Source organism: Podarcis filfolensis (assembly GCF_964270895.1).
Source record: "Podarcis filfolensis genome assembly, chromosome: 1".
NCBI lineage: Eukaryota > Metazoa > Chordata > Lepidosauria > Squamata > Lacertidae > Podarcis > Podarcis filfolensis.
Genome location: NC_139604.1, coordinates 18,739,256 through 18,761,419, shown reverse-complemented (window position 1 = coordinate 18,761,419; position 22,164 = coordinate 18,739,256). Strand labels below are relative to the sequence as shown.

The 22,164-nt window shown below is 43.1% G+C and overlaps 1 protein-coding gene across 5 annotated transcripts in view; it reads right to left on the bottom strand.

Moving 5' to 3' along the window:
- CALCRL (calcitonin receptor like receptor) overlaps nt 1-22,164 on the bottom strand; it is a 93,514-nt gene that overhangs the window by 19,699 nt on the left and 51,651 nt on the right. For 4 of the 5 annotated variants that reach the window (XR_014552005.1, XR_014552006.1, XM_083630835.1 and 1 more), the window contains exons 2-8: nt 17,321-17,424; nt 16,220-16,391; nt 13,693-13,803; nt 12,359-12,471; nt 3,737-3,828; nt 2,514-2,640; nt 1,388-1,541 (exon numbers count right to left, since the gene is read on the bottom strand). Coding sequence is in view for 3 of the 5 variants with exons in the window: in XM_083630835.1 (XP_083486961.1) it covers nt 1,388-1,541; nt 2,514-2,640; nt 3,737-3,828; nt 12,359-12,471; nt 13,693-13,803; nt 16,220-16,391; nt 17,321-17,371 (820 nt within the window). In the remaining 2 variants the exon portion in view is untranslated. Of the gene's footprint in view, nt 1-1,387; nt 1,542-2,513; nt 2,641-3,736; nt 3,829-12,358; nt 12,472-13,692; nt 13,804-16,219; nt 16,392-17,320; nt 17,425-18,034; nt 18,107-22,164 lie in introns of all 5 variants that reach the window. The other variant, XM_083630836.1, reaches the window with a different exon arrangement.

The following is a 22,164-nucleotide window of genomic DNA, read 5'->3' as shown; positions in this document are numbered from 1 at the left end:
ATCCCTCTAATTACGGACAGGTTTACCCTTAGGGAACCTCCACTGCTTTGCTGCAACGTCCGCAAATTACAATGTAAAGTGACAAAACTGTTCAAAGGTGAATGGCAACAGCATTGGGACTGAGTCCCTTATGTGGTTATATAATTTGCATTTAATAAATCCCTCCCCTGGGGGATTTCCTCTGGGGTTTTTTTTTGGGGGGGGGTTTACATTGCTTTTAGGATTCGTTCCTTACTGATTTATTGTGGCCTCCAATGGACCACACATTTATTTTTATTATGACTTGCCATTTTAAAATGAGGAATATATGAGGAAAAAAGATGTCAAAATTAAGCTAAAATTTGCAGCAGCCACCGAGTGGTTGTGGTGCAGGCTCTCCTAAGGTGACCTCAATTCACTTAGAGAAGAGCTTTCCCAAACTTTTTAGATAGGCATAATTTCGTGACACAGCGATTCGGTTTTGCTAGCAAACCGGAGGTTAAACTAGCCCCTTTATGACTCCTGTTATGTTTGTAATTGTGTAAATCTTGTCATGTTGTGAGCTACCTTGAGCAGTATGGAAAGGCAGCGTACTGCCCAGTCCCTGACAGTTAGGGGGTTGGGAGGAGCTGGAACAGATGGTATTAGACGGGCCAACCAAATAGTAGATGGCAGGAGCAGCAAAATGCCAGCCAGCCAGCCATTTGGAGGTGGCCTCATCAGGGCTGTATTACCCATTGAGGCTAGTGGTGCGGGAGGGCGCCAAGTTCTGGAGGGCGCCAGGCGAGCGTCCAGGGAACACGGAACGAGCGTGCTGAGTGAGCGAAGGTGTGTGTACAGCTCCCGCTGAGTGTCAGCTCAGTTTTTCCCACTTTAGCCTGCAGGCGTCGAATTCTGTGGGGTGCCAGAAGGCTAAAAGGGAAAAATACTGAGCCGTCGCTCAGCGGGAGTGGCATATGCTCCCTCGGCACAGGCCCGCTCGCTTGGTGTGCTGTCTGCCGTGGCCACTGTGGCACGAAGTAGCTAGCTGAGCCGGGAGGCGCCGCGTCCAGCCTCTGCCTCTTCTCCGCCAGAGGAACTACCCTCCAGCCACTGCCCGCCTCCTCCAGCCCTAAAAAAAGGTCGACAACTGTGGGAAAGAGGGGGGCGCCGGAGGGATCTTTGCACCACAGTGCCGGATATGCTTAAGACTGCCCTGGGCCTCGTGCTGGGTGGATGGGAAGGTTTTGGGGTCACAATCTGCCACCTGTCTCAATCTGTTGCCTGAACCATGTGCTTCGGGACAGGCTTGCTTCAACCATGGCATTGCAAATCTCTTAAATGAAAGCACCATTATGCTTGCACTCTCCAGCGGATATTGGCACATCTTTGGGATTTAAGAAGAAATAGAAGGAGGAAAATAGCATACCCCATCCAAGAAGGTAATACCACAGTAGGTGCTGCTTTTCTGCAAATACAGCCACCACAATGAGCGTGTGCAGGTAAATGCCTTCACAGAGCATCCAGAAGTAATTGCAGATCATTAAATAAAGATGGAAGAACTGAGCCACTTTGCATGTGATCTACGGGGAAAAAAATACCACCGGAATGACGTCAAATCATTTGGAAAGTAGAAACAACCAAATAAGAATTGTTTTGGGCATCAATTTTAATGTGAAGAAAAAGATTTTAATTCTCCAAACTGCCATGTTTTGAAATAGATACATTTGTAACTTCCAAGTGTTAATGCTATAGGCTTGGGTGCTAAAATAGCTAAAATAAACTTGCAAAAGGAAAGTTTCCTATTGTGTCCTCTTGCTATGCAGCCATCTATGCTCTCCAACGATCTGAAGGTCAGGAGGCCCCAGGATGGATAGGGGCAGGGACGAGGTGGCAATGAGGTTGGCATGGTGGAAACGCGCTGGCATGAGCCATGATTGATTCTGCTGGTGCTTTAGCACTGCACCAACCTGGCCATTTCCAGTCTCCATCCTGGTATGCAGCAGTGACCCAGCTGGAGCGAGGTCAGGTATAATAATAATAATAATAATAATAATAATAATAATAATAATAATAATTTATTTATACCCTGCCCATCTGGCTGGGTCCCCCCAGCCACTCTGGGCAGCTTCCAACAAAAGGCTAAAATACAATAACCTATTAAACATTAAAAGCTTCCCTAAACAGGGCTGCCTTTAGATGTCTTCTAAAAATTTGGTAGTTATTTTTCTCTGACCTCTGGTGGGAGGGTGTTCCACAGGGCGGGCGCCACTACCGAGAAGGCCCTCTGCCTGGTTCCCTATAACTTGGCTTCTCACAGCGAGGGAACCACCAGAAGGCCCTCAGCGCTGGACCTCAGTGTCCGGGCAGAACGACAGAATAAAAAGGTAAAGCTGAATAGCCCTACCTTGCCCTCCATCTAATCTGTAGGTATCAAATTTGCCATCAAATTACTTCTGCTGGAAAAAGACTCACTTGCACTGCCTATCAGACTTTTGAGACTGGAAGGCTGCTACTTATGAAACAGTAAAACAACCAAAGGCCTGCCCACTTACTGGATTAGCTTTAACCAGCTGTTGGTTGTTGGCAACTCCTGTGAGAGAAATGACTGTAACGATGGAGTTGAAAACAAAAGAGAAAAAGAGATTTTTATGCAAAGTGATCCTCTGGCAACTCAGGCTCCTGAAAGGAAACATACACAAGAGGAAATTAATGTGGATGGTCAAGAGATTTGCAACAGTAGCAATGCAGTTATATGCAGGAATACAGTAAACCAAGAAAGGAGCAAGCATTTTGCCTGTGCAAAATGTAGTACAAGCAATCAAACTAGGAAGCTTCCAATTAACCACCGTTTCCTGTTTCATTCAAGTCGGGAAACTATGGCTACTGCACTTCACCACAAGCCATGGCATTAAAACAACTTCAGACCATGGTTTAAGTTCCTGGTTTGTTTTGATACTGATAAACATAGTTTCCTGGCTAGGATAAAATACGAAACTATGGCTTCTGGTTTCGTTGCTTAGGCAATAATAATAATAATAATAATAATAATAATAATAATAATAATTTATTATTTATACCCCGCCCATCTGGCTGGGCCTCCCCAGCCACTCTGGGCGGCTTCCATAGAAACCAAAAATACAGTAAAATATCACACGTTAAAAACTTCCCTGAACAGGGCTGCCTTAAGATGTCTTCTGAATGTCAGGTAGTTGTTTATCACTTTGACATCTGCTGGAAGGGCGTTCCACAGGGCGGGCGCCACTACCGAGAAGGCCCTCTGCCTGGTTCCCTGTAGCCTTGCTTCTCGCAATGAGGGAACCGCCAGAAGGCCCTCAGAGCTGGACCTCAGCGTCCGGGCAGAATGATGGGGGTGGAGACGCTCCTTCAGGTATACTGGACCGAGGCCGTTTAGGGCTTTAAAGGTCAGCACCAACACTTTGAATTGTGCTCGGAAACGTACTGGGAGCCAATGTAGGTCTCCCTTCATAGGCTATGAAGGGAGGAGCAATCAAGCCGTATGGGCAGGGAAGAGATTCATTCATATTTTGGCTTACTGAGCTGTTCAAACATGGTCAATGTAAATTACCGTTAAATGTGAATGCATCAGTAAAAATTGAAAAATGACAGTCGTCATTGCCAATAGTTGTTCAAAATGATTTTAGATGTGCGAAATGGAATGATTTATATGTCATGGAGATTTATTAGTGTTTGTTTCCATAATAATAAAACTATACAAAGTCAGGGAAGAGTAAAATATAAACAGAATTATACTTACTTAAAATAGGCGAATATGCCAAGGGAAATCAAAAGTGAAACTATTGAAAGGCTATGACCAATGATAGTGAGATAATACAAATTCAGAGCTGTCTGCAATAAAACACAGAGAAGAAGATGAAACCACAAATCCCATGAACTAAATAGGTACAAAGCATTCCAAGGTAACACGACTAGTACAAAATAGGATATTAGCAATAGTTCATCTCACTACTGTGATTGTCTACACCAGGGACAGGGAATCTGTGGTCCTTCAGGAGTTGCAGGATTTCAATTCCCGTCATCCCGACCAGACTGGCTGGTTTCCAGCAATATCCAGAGGTCACAGTTTTCCCATTCCTGGCCTACATGTTTAGAGTCCTAAAACCAGTTTCCATGGTTGGGCTATCTGAGTCACCATTAAGAACCATCAGGCTGGTGGGCATAAAGGCAGGGCAGGTTCAGTGGTGGCCTCGCATCTTTAGATATCCCCCTCCAAGCACCTCATTTGCCTTCCTCATTTCAGGGAGCACCCCTACACATGCCTATTCAGAAGGTCCATTGAATTCTGTGCTGCTTACTCACAAATAAGAATGGTAGCTGTTATGTACTGAGTTGAATAGGATCCAAAATGCAGCAGTCTGACCAATGGAAGCTAAGGCTCAGAAAAAGTCCAATATGGAGGCCAAATGGCCAAAATATTGGGAAATTCTGGAGCAAGAAGGTGACAAATTGAAATTGCAGAGTTTCGAGAAACTAAAAGATAAAGTGCGAGATTGGCTTCATTACTATCAAATAAGAGGGGCGTATAATTTGGATAAAAAAATTGGCTTCCAGGTGGAAAAATCAAAGTTGGAAATAGAATTGCTAGAACCGAAAACTAAGATTTTGTCAAGAATGTATAACTTGCTGTTAAAATGGAATACACAGGATGAAACGGTCAAATCAGCTATGATCAAATGGGCGCAAGATCTAGGTCATAATATTATGTTTGCTGACTGGGAACAGTTGTGGACCACCGGTATGAAGTTTACGGCATGTAATGCCTTAAAGGAGAATATTATGAAAATGATTTACAGGTGGTACATGACCCCAGTCAAGCTTGCAAAAATTTATCACCTGCCTGACAACAAGTGTTGGAAATGTAAAGAAGCTGAGGGAACATTCTTTCACCTTTGGTGGACGTGCCCAAAGGTTAAGGCTTACTGGGAAATGATCTATAATGAACTGAAGAAGGTATTTAAATTTACCTTTCCTAAGAAACCAGAGGCCTTCCTTTTGGGCATAGTCGGCCAATTGGTGTCAAAGAAAGACAGAACATTTTTTATGTACGCAACAACAGCAGCAAGAATACTTCTCGCTAAATATTGGAAGACACAAGATTTGCCCACCGTGGAGGAATGGCAGATGCAAGTGATAGACTATATGGAGATGGCAGAAATGACCGGCAGAATTCGAGACCTGGGAGAAGAGTTGATGGAAGAGGACTGGAAAAAGTTTAAAGATTATCTACAGAAATATTGTAAATTGTTTGAATGTTAAAATGATGTGGGATCTAAAGGTAACACGGCATTTGGGATATAGTTAAAAGAGGTATGAAAAAAAGGATTTAAAAAAGAGGGGAAATTAGAGATATAACAAGTGGGAGTACACAATTATAAATGAGATATGAAAGAGGGTTAGAATTTGCTGAATTCGACGGAATAAAGAGGAACACAAAAAAGGGAGATGTGAGGAGGTCAGGAAAGAGGGTTATAGAACCTTGAAATTTAAAAGTGGATTCTTTTTCTTTTTTATTAAGTGTGTATTTTTTGGTTTTTTGTGTGGATTTGTCTGTTTTTTATGTGTTGTAAAATTCTAATAAACATCTATTAAAAAAACAAAAACAAAATGCAGCAGTCTGATTGGTCTTAGAACAATAGGGTTCAGAATGCAGCAGTCTGATTGGTCCTAGAACAATAGGATTCAGAATGCAGCAGCCTGATTGGTCCTAGAACAGGGGTCTGCAACCCGCGGCTCCGGAGCCGCATGTGGCTCTTTTACACCTTTGCCGTGGCTCCGGGGTGGATACTAGCGAGGGGAGGAGGCGCATTGGGCGCCCCGACACTCCCCACTGTGGCGGGCGCTGTACTGGCTGTGACGTCACAGGGGGGCAGTGTGTGCGTTAGTCACGCACCGTCCCGACGTCACCTTCCTGCCCGCCCGCCCGCTACATTGTAAGGGGCATGTACGCTGGTCACTGCATTGAAAGGGGGCATGTACGCTGGTCACTGTTTTGAAGGGGAGTGAAGAACACACACACACAAAAAGGTAACTTGTTAATTTAATGTTTATTTCTATGAGGAGGAGTAATTCTGAGGGGTCAAACAAAGAAATAATAAAAAAGTGACAAAAAAGTTATTTTTATAATGACGAGTTTTGCGGCTCCCAGTTTTTTTTTCTTCGGAAACGGGTCCAAGTGGCGCTTTTTGTCTTAAAGGTTGCAGACCCCTGTCCTAGAACAATAGGATCCAGAATGCAGCAGTCTGATTGGTCCACAGGAGCCACCCAATCCAGCTCCAGGTGGAAGTGAATCCGCAACCTGATTGGCCTACAGGAGAATCCCGGAATTAGCCAATCACGTGGGGCTCCTTGTGTAAATAATGTATATAAAGCAGACATTCTGGGTGAACTTCCATTCCTCCTCACCACTATGAGCTGAATAAAGAGCATGAAATCCACTCTTGACTCCGAGTATATTTCAGTAGCCTTAAGCCCAGTGGTGTAGCGTGATGGGCAGTGACCCGGGGCGCAAATTTCTGAGGGGGTGCAACAGGTGCCCTTACAACAGGCTTCCTCATCAAGGCCGGAGCCATTGGCCAGGACTTTGGGGCTGGGCGGCAGCAGGGCCTGGCTTCTCTTCATGGCTGGAGAAGGGATGCCTGCATGCGCCCCACCCCTGAGCCGAGAGGGAGGGAGGAAGAGCAAGGCAAGAAAGCACTGCTAGAGCCATGTGCATTGCCTAGAGAGCCTCACTGCAAGCACAGAAAGGTGAGGCGACATAGCGGCACTCCTAGCTTTGTGTTTCTCTGCCTTATCTCTGCTGCCAGGTTGGGGCTGGTTTTAGAGAAAAGACTCCGTGGATTAGACACAATGGCCAGCGAAGGGACTGACCATTGCCCCACCTCCGGGTGCCAGCAAGCCAAGCTACGTCCCAGCTCAAGCCAGCAATAGTTTACCGTTTCGCTGAGCTTCTTGTTGATTTGCCAGGTGTTTGTTTTTTTAATCTGTTTTCTTCCGCTACCGCTTTCAGTAGTTTATTATGTGGTTTTGCTATATTGTTAATTTTTTTTGCTGTCAGGCACATTGGACACCGAGCTACAGAGCTAAATGATAAGCTCCTTCAGATCCAAAGACCCCCGAGGCCCCCGCCCCCCCCACCTCCACACCAATAAAAGCTGTAACAGGAATCATGTTTAGCTTTGTTCAACTTTGCTTATTTGCAGAGTAGCTTCTTTGAAGCCAGGGGTGGTGGGGCACATTGCATTTTGAGAACAGCAGCCATTATTTCATACTGCAATCTTTTTTATATATATAAAAAAATACTCGTCTGCTGTTGCATAACTTGAGTTTACTTTATTGAGTACAGCTATGCATTAAACTTGATCCATCTCATATTGAGCCCATTACAAATGTTCTGCAAATGAACGTGCTTCTAAAGTGCTTCGATGAAATCCATGTGTACCGCAAAAGGATCTTAAAACGGCAAATGAAAGACATCTAAATAAACTGTGATTGACATACTGAACTAATACTTTTCCATCAGTGTTTTTTTTTTTTAAAAAACAAACAAACGAGAGAAGGAGAAATAAATGGAAGCTGGTGCAAATGCAGATGAGATAATCTGATACTCATGGTAAATGGCGGAATATACCGTATTTTTCGCTCTGTAAGACGCACCAGACCACAAGACGCACCTAGCTTTTGGAGGAGGAAAACAAGAAAAAAAATATTCTGAATCTCAGAAGCCAGAACAGCAAGAGGGATCGCTGCGCAGTGAAAGCAGCGATCCCTCTTGCTGTTCTGGCTTCTGTGATAGCTGCGCAGCCTGCATTCGCTCCATAAGATGCACACACATTTCCCCTTACTTTTTAGGAGGGAAAAAGTGAGTCTTATAGAGCAAAAAATACGGTATATTTCTGAATTAATCACATCTGTATCAAGCTTGGAGTGGCATCTCTTGCATCTGTTTGCCGACATTCACCGATTGGCAAATAGCGGTTAAGGGACTATGCTGTGGTTCTCAGCTTAAACCACTTAGGACATTGAGTAGAATGTGTCCTTTTATTTAAAATGCATCTCTGGGTTATTTGTGGGGTATAGGAATTCGTTCATCCCCCCCCCCCTTATAGTCCAGCCCCCCACAAGGTCGGAGGGACAGTGGACTGGCCCCCTGCTGAAAAGGTTTGCTGACCCCTGGGCTTGGGTATGTGAGGCTATGCTCAATTTTGAGGACCACAAAAGGAGCAGGCTGGTTCTAAACAGAGATTGCTGCATGCCTGCTTCTCCATCCTTAATTTTACAAGAGGTTCTCATGCAACTTTGAGATCATCAGCACTTAGCAGGTTAAACCACACACACACACACACACGCCGGCTTGCAAGGAAGCCACAGGGTGATCAAGGCCTATATTAATAGACCTTGCAAAATCCATGAGACCAACTGCACTGTAACCCAATAGGAACTTCATGGGTCTCAAGCTGTCATTAAACGAAATGTGCTTCCCAAACATCAAACACCTTTGATAGTTGGCTATGCTCCATTCAACAGAACAGCTTGAAGATTAGGATGCCGGGGCAGGGTGAGGGGAGCTTCACTCTTAAATGCTCATTGGTAGGATTTGTCGTCTTGCCTATTCCATGGAACCAGTGGGCAGAATGGCCCAGCAGCCTTTCATAATCACTGCCCCTAGGCTGCTGGTCCATCAAAGTGAATGGGGCACTGGTCTACGAAGCTCAGTAGGTAGAAGGTAAAGGTAAAGGACCCCTGGACGGTTAAGACCAGTCAAAGGCGGCTATGGGGTTGCGGCGCTCATCTCGCTTTCAGGCCGAGGGAGTTGGCGTTTGTCAACAGACAGCTTTCTGGGTCATGTGGCCAGCATGACTAAACCGCTTCTGGAGCAACGGAACACCGCGACGGAAGCCAGAAGCATGGAAACGCTGTTTACCTTCCTGCTGCAGCAATACCTATTTATCTACTTGCACTGGCATGCTTTCGAACTGCTAGGTCGGCAGGAGCTGGGACAGAGCAATGTGAGCACACTCCATCGCAGGAATTCGAACCGCCGATCTTCTGATCGGCAAGCCCAAGAAGCTAGGTGGTTTAGACCACAGCGCCACCTGTAGTCCTAGCTTAGTAAACGGTCAGCTAGCCACCCCTTGCCTGCCTTCCTGCCCTGTGGGTGGCATCACCTGTTATCCTTAAGCTATGTACACATTACTGGCTTAAAAACCAGCAAAGTTGTTTCCCTCCCATTGTGTTTCAAGTCACATTTGCACGATGTGGTGCACATCAGTAAGGTCCAATGTGCTTCTAAGCCACCCATTGCCTGTCCACACCAGTGGGTAGAGACTGGGTCAGGCTAGGCACCCCTCTGCCGACTCCCAGTTGCGAAGCTGTCATCGGCATATATGCTGTCATCTGCGTATGTGCAATGGCTGTCTCAACCGTAAACATTTTGCCTTAACTGCACAGTGAACATGCCTTTAAGTTTTCTGTTTGGACGGAAGCTGGTTTGAGGGAAAACATATCGAGAAATTTCTCAAGAAACTTCAGGATAGATACGGATTGTGGTTAATGTTGTGCATTCATGGCTTCAAAAACCAGTGGTGCGTTATTTATGTATGCCACTACAGCGGCCTGTGTTTTGTTAGCCCAAAAATGGAAAACGAGCGAGATCCCAACCAAAGAAGAATGGCAACTTAAACTGATGGCATATGTTCAGCTTGCAGATCTAACTTATAGAATAAGAGTACAGCGGTACCTCGGGTTAAGTACTTAATTCGTTCTGGAGGTCTGTTCTTAACCTGAAACTGTTCTTAACCTGAAGCACCACTTTAGCTAATGGGGCCTCCTGCTGCCACCGCACCACCGGAGCACAATTTCTGTTCTCATCCTGAAGCAAAGTTCTTAACCCGAGGTATTATTTCTGGGTTAGCGGAGTCTGTAACCTGAAGCTTATGTAACCCGAGGTACCACTGTACAAGAAGAACATTTGTTTAAAGAAGATTGGAAAATGCTGGGGGAGACGACTGTGCACACTTGAAAACGTTGGCAGCATTAAGATAATAAGTTTTGAAGGAAGTAATAATGGAATATTCAATGGTTTAGTTTATATAAAATGTGCAGGGATTTATGCAAAATGAACCATGGAAAGAGAAGAAGGGAAGTCACTGATAAGGTTGTTTAAATGAATATTCTAAATTGTAAAACAGAATATTTAATTATATCCCCCAGTGCTGGGAGAGCAGTGCTGGGTGCAGAGTCAATGGTAATGTGTACACAGCCTGAGACTTAGTACTGCCCTTTTCAAAATCAAAAGAGAGGAGGATTAGAACAAAACTAGAATTAGTTGGCTGTGCCACTCATTGACTATGGACCTCCTTGCCTTTGTCCTACCAATTCCAATAGGCACCAGTTTTCACTGCCTAGGAGATCACAGTGCAAAAGTGTCTTCAAAGTGGATTCTTTTTTAAAAATATTTATTTGGTTTTTCAAATTACAGTTTTACAATCAAATATCGCACATACAACATAAAAACAAGATTCCAATGAATCTCCTGGACTTCCCTCCTGCCCTTTGTGGGTTCTAATGTCAGTCATTTCCTCCTGCATCTTTTATGATAATCCAAATCTTCTATATCTCCATTATATCCTTAATTCACCATTAAATTACAAGTGTTATTCCAATCCTACTAACAATTTTAAATGTTTACAATGGTTTTTAAGATAAATTATAATTTCCCCCCATTCTTTATTAAAATTTTGGTCTTTCTGATTTCTGATTCTGCCGGTCGCCATTTCGGCATTAATCCATCAACTTAATCTGCCATTCTTTTCTGGTCGGGACTCAAAGTGGATTATTCCACCCGCACACTTCTTGAAGCCAGCATAAAGGGCTTGACAGTCCTTTCGGCATCATTCTCACAAGTCTGCTTGGGCCTGTAAGAACTTAGAAGTGAGCAATGAGTTTTCCCAAGCCTTTGTCCACCACAAAGAAAGTGGGCTTAAGGATCAAGAAGGGCATCAGGTGGCGTAGTGTAGCTTGTAGACTCAGTGGCGTAGCGTGGGTTGTCAGCACCCGGGGCAAGGCAAGTAATTTGCGCCCCCTAACCCATGGATTTGCGCCCCCTAACCCGTGAATTTGCGCCCCCTAACCCTAACCCCCAGGTGTTGTGCCCGGTGCGGCCGGCCTCCCCTGCACCCCCCACGCTACGCCACTGTGTAGACTGGGAAGTCTAATCTACCAGATTAACTGGCCTCTCATCTGTATGATCTCTTAAAATGGCAAATGTGTGCTTCGTGGCAGCCAGCACTCATTGCTTCTGCATAATAGCCAGAGGAATATTATTTTCACCCAAAGGGCAGAGCGGAGGTTGGATTCTATTCTTGAAAGAGAACACGGACATACTCTATGGAAGGATGTTGTAATGGGAAGACTGTTCTGCACAATACAGTGGTACCTCGGGTTAAGTATTTAATTCATTCCGGAGGTCTGTTCTTAACCTGAAACTGTTCTTAACCTGAAGCACCACTTTAGCTAATGGGGCCTTCCGCTGCCGCCACACAATTTCTGTTCTCATCCTGAAGCAAAGTTCTTAACCTGAGGTACTATTTCTGGGTTAGCGGAGTGTGTAACCTGAAGAGTCTGTAACCTGAAGCGTCTGTAACCCGAGGTACCGCTGTATTTTGGTAAATAATTCAGTGCTGCTGGGGTGAACCCTCACCCGCAGTAAAAATATAACAAAAAAGAGACTGCTTCAAGGATTGGTAAGTTTCTGTCATGTTTCTAATGTACCTTTATCAAATAAAAACTCATGAAAACTGCTAATGTCTCCCGTCCAACATGCAGCAGTTCCTTAAAAATAACAATAACTGTTTATGATCCTGCCCTCACTAATTTGTGAGCCTCTCTCTCTATAGCATGCATTACTATCTGCCCAATTGGAAGGGGCAATAAAAGAGCCAGAGGTCAGCAAACTTTTTCAGTCCACTGTCCCTCAGACCTTGTGGGGGGCCGGACTAGATTTTGAAAAATAAATAAATGAACGAATTCCTGTGCCCCACAAATAACCCAGAGATGCATTTTAAATAAAAGGACACATTCTACTCATGTAAAAACATGCTGATTCCCAGACCGTCCACGGACTGGATTTAGAAGGCGATTGGGCTGGATCTGGCCCCCGGGTCTTAGTTTGCCTACCCATGAGTAAAACCAATAGTAACCATTTGGTAAAATACTACATGCATTTCAAACTTCCCTGAAATACAACGGCGGTGAAAAACAAAGGTTGCATATCAAAAGGCGCATGATGCCATAATAACATCAGTTCCATGTGCTTTTGAAATGGATCCCATCCCCCGATAATATTCATTTTTCAGCCTACCTGCACTTTCTCATTTACTCCTAAACTACAGCGTGTGTAGTTTGTCCATGTTCTGTTGCTTTCAGGATGTACAAACCATTGCCCATTTTCTTCACAGGTCTTAAAAACTTTTTCTTGTTACGGAAAATTAAGGAGGGGAAAAACACACACATAGTCATTACTCTTGTTTCTGTATTTAACAAGTAGATGTAGAAAAATAAAAGAAGATGTCAAAATTTCAGAGAAATTAAAAAACAAACAAACCCGATCTATCTCATTATTTGACTTGGGAAGTAAATGCGAATATATCACTTAAGGTTGCCTTAACGCAATAACGCAGCACAAAGGTTCTGTGCACTCACTTTGAAATAGAGAAACATGTATTAAAGTGGGTTGTAAACATACATAATTTCATCCTGGATAATAATCATGACACCTTTTCACATAAATGAAACACTCACTGCCCTATAGTATATTACAAATTAAATGGCATAAATGTCCAATAACTGTTGAATTGAAGCACAAAGTTCAAATGACATTATTTAGGCGCAAGATGGTCTTGCAGGACCCACTCTCACCCTTGGGCTCCAGTGCAGTATAGGAGGCTTCGAACAAACCGCTTGGCTGTCCTAACCTTGGTTGTCTCACCTCTGGGTGAATGACAATTCTGCCCTGGTTTGGCATTTCAGCATCAAGAGAAAAAGTGCACAATATATTCCGGCCTACAGAACTTAAATCCTTTCAAGCTAAAGACAGCTCGGTAGCCAAGCAAGGCACTTTAAAAAAATCTTTTTTAAAAATGCAAAGTGATGTGGGAATGCAAAGAACCAGACCTAAGACTCGAAAAATGAGAAAGTGGGGGAAACTGAAATTGACCCATTTGCCCATCTGTAGTTAGGTACAACAACAACAACAACAACAACAACAATAATAATAATAATAATAATAATAATAATAATAATAATAATAATTTATTATTTATACTCCACCCATCTGGCTGGGTTTCTCCAGCCACTCTGGGTGGCTCCCAATAGAATATTAAAAACACGATAAAACATCAAACTTTAAAAACTTCCCTAAACAGGGCTGCCTTCAGATGTTTTCTAAAAGTCAGGCAGTTGTTTATTTCCTTGACATCTGATGGCAGGGCGTTCCACAGGGCGGGCGCCACTACCGAGAAGGCCCTCTGCCTGGTACAATGTGAAGGAACCAATGTTGGTCTAAGTCTGGTCTTAAATGGGCAAAGGAGTGGCTTTTAGAAAGGCACAAGAGCAGCACCACAAACAGCATCTTCCTCGTGGTATTGGTGAGACTTGTTCACATTTTAATATATTTCCTCCCTGGCAGAGATTTACCTGAGGGGTCAAAGTCCTGATAGTAATCAGGGCAGTTCTGGACGACTGTTTTCCCCAAAGCAGTATCATCCCAGCACAACCAGCCATCCCATGTCCTATTGCAATGAGGACCTAAGCAAAAGACGAGAGAAGAAGTTATGAAGTGTTTGATCCTAAGTCACCATGAAGAATGTCCTCCTGCGGAAGAAGACTTCCTTTGACAGAAGGACTCCTTCCGTTCCAGGAAGCTGACCTTTGGATCAAGTCCAATGGATTTGCAATGGCTATATATCTGCTTTCGAGGTGAACAAAAAACCTTCCCCCATGACCACTACATCTGTTTCATCTGGGCTTTCAAACATCACTACCATATCCTCTTGAGTATCTATAGATTATTGGGAGCTCTTGAGGCTCTCTTACCCTACGATACGATACGATACGATATGATAGTATAATCTTTATTGTCATTGTCACATACAGAACAACAAAATTGAAAAATCTACATAAGACATTCAAAAACCAACTAGCCTGCTATCCCAGCTATCCCAACCTGGTTAGCCCCATAAAAACTCTTATACCCCATTTTTAAATACAATATACTCCCATAGAAACTCCTTAAAGGTAAAGGGACCCCTGACCATTAGGTCCAGTCGTGACCGACTCTGGGGTTGCAGCACTCATCTTGCTTTATTGGCCAAGGGAGCCAGCGTACAGCTTCCGGGTCATGTGGCCAGCATGACTAAGCTGCTTCTGGAGAACCAGAGCAGCGCACGGAAAGGCCGTTTACCTTCCCACCGGAGCGGTACCTATTTATCTACTTGCACTTTGACGTGCTTTAGAACTGCTAGGTTGGCATGAGCAGGGACCGAGCAACGGGAGCTCACCCTGTTGCAGGGATTTGAACCGCCGACCTTCTGATCAGCAAGTCCTAGGCTCTGTGGTTTAACCCACAGTGCCACCTTACATTGCGTTTAAAACCAAAATCGCATTTGGACAGAAACTGTTTCTCAGGCGGCTAGTCCTAGTCTTTATAACCCTGTACCTTCTTCCAGAAGGCAGAAGTTTGACGCTAGCATGACCAAGAAGCAGAATGCTATTAGTGTTTTTTCCTGGGGGGTACGCGGGGGTACGCATACCCCTAAACATTTTGTGAACCTTAGTTTGGCCTCATTGAGGGGCAGTATTTCAATATGAGTAGGATAATGAGAGTACCTCTAAACATTTTTTAAAGAAAAAAAGCACCGGCCCCAAAATGGAAAACGAGCAAGGTCCCAACTAAAGAAGAATGGCAACTTAATTTGACAGAAAATGCACAATTCGCAGACTTAACACACAGAATAAGAGAACAAGAAAAATATGCATTTAAAGAAGATTGGAAATCATTGGTTGAATACATTGGGAAATAACTGTATACAGTTGGAAACGCTGGCAGCATTAAGATAAATTCAGCGGCGTAAACAAGTTTTGATGGGTACAATAATCAAATACTGAGTTGGTATAGTTTTTGTAAAATATGCAGGGATTTGTGATAGGTAAAATGAACCATGGAAAGAGAAGAAGGGAAGTCATTGCTATCTTAAGGATGTAAAATGAGTATTTTGAATTGTAAAACGGAAAATTTAAATATATTTAGTGAGCAGAATGCTAGAGTGAAGCTACAACTGGTTTGCTCTGCCAGGGCCTCCGATGCAGCTGGTCAAAATTAGGGGTGGAAGATCTGCATGGTCCTATTTCTTTTAGGTCTCATTGATTTGCTGAGACCTGCATTCCACACTTTCAAAACCTTGATTTAATTAGGATAATTTCTAAAAACATGTAATCCCATGAACCGTGCGCTGCAGCTTTCAACTCCCTGAGTTAGTTTGCTTCATGTTCTTTCCCTCCTCCTCTGAACTGTTTGCGAGGGATCCTTAATACTATATTTTTCCGTGTATAAGACGCCCTTATGTATTTTGGGGGACTCCAATTTTGGGGAGGGTTGCTCATAGTTGTTGAGCTTTTTTTCGGGGGGGGGGGGAATGCGAAAAATCACTCACCAGAGTGACAAACACTGCCAATCGGACACGTCACGAAAGCACAGAGCGTCTGCCCGCAGCGGAAGCCAATCCAAAGCAGCCCTTGCTGCAGCCACCAATCGCCAACCCAATGGACACAGCAGCAGCCAATCCAAAGCAGCCCTTGCCGCAGGCACCAATCACCCACCCAATCGCCGCTGGCAACCAAACGCCAGTCCCCCTTCTGCACTAGCCCCGATTTTGAACATTGTTTTACAGTAAAAAAAACCTCGTCTTATACACGGAAAAGTACAGTACATAAGGCATCAAGAGTGCTTTTTAAGCGAAGGCTGGATGGCATCCTACCAGGAAGACTGTACGAGTCGGTTTCCTGCAGTGGTCTGAATGAGATATTATGCTTGCATGGGGATTGCCTTTGTGTTTCAGAATGTAATTTTAAGTAACAACAGATACAATGGTTTCATTCAGAATATATGGGTTTGTTCAGGTTTTTTTTTAAAAATAATAATAATTCAGGTTTCTTCTTTTTTTACCTTCATTCTTTTGAGAAGGCGTTTGCATAATTTTCTGGTAACATTCAAACTGTGCTGTCACGATTTTATTCACAGTTACGCTTAGTCCATAGATATCTTCGGTTGCGTTTGTATCTCCTTTTATATAGCCTTCTTTGGTTGCATTCTCGTCCGGAACCGCTGTGACAAAAATCTGAATAGAAAGGGAGAAAGAAATTGCCACCGTTCTCAGGAGGGATGCAGTATTTCATTGATTAATTAGTTAGAAAAAGTGGGGCAAAATATTCCAAGCGATTAAAGAGGCCTCTTCCAAGAAACCAGGCAGGAGATTTTTAAAAAGAGGTTTATACGTGTACCTGTAAAAACCATTGGTCACAACTTACAAGGCTCTACCCTTCCGCCATTTCTCTTGCACAGCAGGCATGACTCTTTAAATGTAGTCATATGCCTGTGCCAGTTTAAAATAAGCAGGTGGTGGAAACACTTTTTGTTCGTATGCAAATTTATGCAAATGAGATCTATTCATTGATCAAATTCCCACAATTAACTAAGACTTAACAAGACCGATTTCCTTGTGAGATAATGACTTTCCACTGCAGTTTGCAACTGGGAATTCACTTTTTAAGGGACAGAAAGAATAGTGGGTTCTCCGAGATGGGGCTGTTACACTGCCACCACATTATCTTGTGCATGCCCAGAGCTTCCTCTTCCTCTCCTGTTGCCTCCAGCCACTTCGTGCACCCTCAAAATCAGCTCCAGAGGGTTGGGGGGCACACAGGGGGAGGAAATAAAAATCAATCCCATTGCAGCAGTGGAACCAGGCATGTGGCGCATTAGACACAACACATTGTTTCATTGCTGAAATGTTGAAAGCTTGCAGAAATGAATAAATTCATTTACTTGATCCACAGGAGAAATGTCAGTTTTCAGATTATTATTATTTTTTTTTTTTGAGGGAGGGATATGCTATCGGAGTGAAAAGCATGAAAATCTGAGGCCTGACCTGATTTTGATGGTGTCAGTAACGTAATATGCGTGCTTTGCATATGCATATTGTAAAAGAAGAAGAAAAACACCTTTATTATACTGTATGAGTAACTTCAGGGAAAGAAAGCAACTCACCAAGGTCTGAGCTAAGAGGAACACCATCTGCATGATCCAATTTGTCTCCATCACTCAATATAGCTAGTGTAGTTGTTGCTCCGTAGTTCAGAAAAGAAGTGCAGCTGAAATTAAGACAAACACATTTTTTTTAATAAAATAAAAAAGCAACCTTAATCCAAATAGACATAATATTTCACTGGAAGAACAATAACCAGCCAAAGTTAAGCACTTTCATTTCCATTTTTTTTCACTGAAAGGGAGAAATTAAAATATATGGTTAATTACTCCCATTGTAGTCAACTTAAAAGTGACAAATGGTTTAACTGTGTACTAAATATTTAGGAAGGGACGCGGGTGGCACTGTGGGTTAAACCACAGAGCCTAGGACTTGCTGATCAGAAGGTCGGCGGTTTGAATCCCCGTGATGGGGTGAGCTCCTGTTGCTCGGTCCCTGCTCCTGCCAACCTAGCAGTTCAAAAGCACGTCAACGTGCAAGTAGATAAATAGGTACCGCTCTGGTGGGAAGGTAAAGGGCGTTTCTGTGCACTGCTCTGGTTCGCCAGAAGCGGCTTAGTCATGCTGGCCACATGACCCGGAAGCTGTATGCCGGCTCCCTCGGCCAATAAAGCGAGATGAGCACCTCAACCCCAGAGTCGGCCACGACTGGACTTAATGGTCAGGGGTCCCTTTACCTATGCACAACAGACTTTTGTTTCCACAAGTGGAAATTACCCTTCTTCCCCTCCATCTTCCTATTTGCCCCTGCCATGGACTCTAGTACCAATCTGGGGGCAAGGGAAGAGCCTGCAAGACGAAAGATGGAATGGTACACAAGCCAGGACTGAAATTGTGCAATTTTTAAAAAAGCAACAACCCCAAACCCAAAGCTTTTCTCTTGGTAATGATGGGATCAGAGTTACCTAAACAATATAGATATTCATTTATGTGTGCAATCACTGCCGCAAGAATAATATTTGCCCCAAAACGGGAAGAAGAAGAAGTCCCGACGAAAGAAGAATGGTTACAGAAATTCATGGACTATGCAGAAATGGCAAAACTTACCGGAAGGAAAAGAAATCAAGACAACAGACTTTTTATCAAGGAATGGAAATCACTTATTGGATCTTTACAAACAAATCATAAACAAATTAAAACATTAGCAGGATTGCTGTAAAAACTTGCAGTTTCTAAAACATGTATGAAATGGATGAAGAAAAGAATTGATAGTGTTTATTGGGATATGCAAAAGGGCGTAAAAAAAGAGGGTAAATTCATGGAACCGCTGAAAGAGGGGGAGGGAAGTCAAAGTTCGATATGTGAGAATTGTTTTAATTTCTTTCTTGAGATGTTTATTTGTTATAAATGAAAATCATAAATAAACTTCATTTTTTAAAAAGGACCAAAATGGTGCTGAATAAGATTGCTTCCCTTTCCACATCAACTGTCACCAATCCTATTTTTCTCCTTGGTCCCTTCTGAAACCATTCTTCTGAAACCATTCTTCCTGCTTCCCTTCCCAAACTCTGCATTCCATAATGGCACAAGCGAAGTCATTACACATGTTGTGCTGAGTCTAGCAGACATTGCATGGACCAGGTTCTTTGGCTTATTCTTTGTGAAGAAAGACTGAATTATTTGATGATGGCCTGAGGCTGTTCTTGAAGGAGATCAGACAATTTCAGAGGACAAGTCTCTACCAACCACAATTAACCATAGTGTTGTTGTTGTTTAGTCGTGTCCGACTCTTCGTGACCCCATGGACCAGAGCACACCAGGCACTCCTGTCCTCCACTGCCTCCCGCAGTTTGGTCAAAATTAACCATAGTAGCTACATGCAGTTTCCAGAATGTTACTGAATACTAAGTGTGTCTGATGTAAAGGTGAAGGAAAACAAAACAAAACTTTTTTAAAAAAACAAAAATGCCTTCGTTTTAATCAGCTTCATTTTACTTTAATTGCTCGCTCGCTGGTTTCAGCAGAGACCCCGCTGCATTCTGATGCCCATAACTTTGGTGTTTTCTGTTCAAACGGCACCAAATGTGCAGAATTCTACGATTCTCTCAGGGCACCAAACTTGAAAATTTCAAACAGACTGGGCAAAAGGTCCTTGGGATTTGATATCTCACTTTATCACTACCCTAAAGAGTCTCAAAGCGGCTAACAATCTCCTTTCCCTCCCCCCGCCACAACAAACACTCTGTGAGGTGAGTGGGGCTGAGAGACTTCAGAGAAGTGTGACTAGCCCAAGGGCACCCAGCAGCTGCATGTGGAGGAGCAGGGAATCAAACCCGGTTCACCAGATTACAAGTCCACTGCTCTTAACCACTACACCACACTGGCTCTCCTTGTTTTAGAGGTGATGAAAAAGGACAGGACACCCGATAAGCTTCCTTTTAGAGGAGACCCACCCTCTTCTCCAGATTGTACCTTTGGCGTTTTTCAGACAAAAGGCATGAAATATTCACACATTAAACTGCTACCTCTGCACATCGTGCATGTCAATTTTCAGGCGGTTTGCATGCTCACAAATACAAGTGAAAATGAAAATGAACGGGGGAGCATTCATTTGCCCTTTGCCTTTGTTTTTTGAAATAAATGCATACCCCTACTGACTGTCAGCTGTTAGACTGAAGGAGAAACAGGAGAGGCATTTTCCCCCCACACCCAGCTTGTTTGCATCCCAAAAACATCTGGGTCACCACTGATAGAAATAGATTTTCTGGGAAAGACGGACCTCTGATCTGGAAGCCCCTATCGTACGTTCTTAATTTGATCATCGAAATAAATATCCTCAACAACATTGAGCACTGCTCATCCATCCTTCATTGCTTTTGTGGCCAATGGGTGATATCAAATAGCCGTACAGTGTTACCTTGGTTCTCAAACTTAACCTGTTCCAGAAGTCCATTCCAAAACCAAAGCGTTCCAAAACCAAGGCACGCTTTCCCATAGAAAATGGATTAATCTGTTTCAGACTTTTTAAACAATTTTTTTATTCAAAATTATAACAAGACATATTATCCAAAAACATATCATCCTTGTTCCCCCCATTTTTCCTCCCTCCCCCCTCCCACACAAAACCCACCCACCCCACCCCCCGACTTCCCTCAGTTCCAGTCTTTGGTTTCTCTATTAATGCTGCTTTCTGCATGTTACAAAGTTGTATAGATCCTCAAACTATTTAGCTGATTATTATCAATAAAAAATTGGTGAGTGTTTATTCAAAACCTGCCAATGAGTCCAGTTCGCTTTGTTGCGTCTTCAGATACTTTGTAAAGGGTTCCCATTCATCCTTAAAGTCACAGTTATCCTTGCCCCGTAGCTTATATGTCAGTTTTGCCAGTTCTGCATAGTCCATCAATTTTTCTTGCCATGATTCTTTAGTTGGGGTTTCTTCAGTCTTCCATCCTTGTGCTACCAGAACTCTCGCAGCCATTGTCGCATACATGAATATGTTTTTCAGCTTTTTTGGCAGGTCTTTCCCTACAATCCCCAACAAAAATGCCTTGGGTTTTTTAACAAATGTTAAATGGAACATTTTCTTCAATTCGTTGTATATCATTTCCCAAAATTTTTAAATTACCTTACAATGTCACCACATATGATAAAATGTTCCCTCCTTTTCCTTACACTTCCAACATATATTTGAACTAGTTTTGTACATTTTCCCTAACTGCACTGGTGTTGTGCACCATCTGTACATCATCTTCTTGTAATTCTCCTTCAATAGGGAACAATCTGTAAATAATCTGTTTCAGACTTTTAATAACAATCCCCAAAACAGCAATTTAACATGAATTTTACTAACTACTGAGACCACTGATCCATAAAATGAAAGCAATAAACAATGTACAGTGGTACCTCGGGTTAAGAACGTAATTCGTTCTGGAGGTCCATTCTTAACCTGAAACTGTTCTTAACTTGAAGCACCATTTTAGCTAATGGGGCCTCCTGCTGCCACCGTGCCGCCACTGCACGATTTCTGTTCTCATCCTGAAGCGAAGTTCTTACCCCAAGGTACTATTTCTGGGTTAGCAGAGTCTGTAACCTGAAGTGTATGTAACCTGAAGCGTCTGTAACCCAAGGTATCACTGTACTGCAGTCACACAATCAATCAGTAGCTGAACTGGGTTCCACACAGTCACACACACAAAAAAGAGCCACAAAAATGCAAAATAAGTAGCAAAAACAGACAGACTTCAGTGTAACACTCCAAACAGAAGTGTGGCGCTAAACTTGGAAGTGTAAGTCTCAAAATGGAGCACGTTCAGCTTCCACAAAAAGTTCACAAACTGGAACACTTACTTCCAGGTTTGCAGTGTTTGGGTTCCAAGTTGTTTGAGAACCAAGGTGCTTGAGAACCAAGGTACCACTGTATTAAGCGAAAACCCACAGAAATCAATGGCCTTGGGTGGGTTTTATGCCAATAGCTAGATATCGCCCCATGGCTTTGCGTTGTTTAAGCAACTCTGTTTTGTACCATGGAAATTTAAATTCCTACATGCACAGCTCTGTCTAGACTCCAGCAGCATTTTCCCATATGCTCCACTCTCTCTAATCTTCAGACTTATTTTCTCCAACAGTCATGACCTACAAGATAGATTTATGACAGTAAACAAACAGTTGACTCCATGGATACTATTTTGGACAAATACAACTCTTTTAAATAGGTATGATAAAATTCTTCTCAAGCTAGGACTGCGATAGGAAGCATATTTACTCAGTTCTAGACATGTTTATTAGACGTATGTGGCATTAATCTGAATGGGTTTTACTTCCATGTAAGTGCATAGCATGATTTCACAACCTAATGTGGTGTCTTTCACAAAAACCTACATATAATGTACATCAAAAGATTTTTT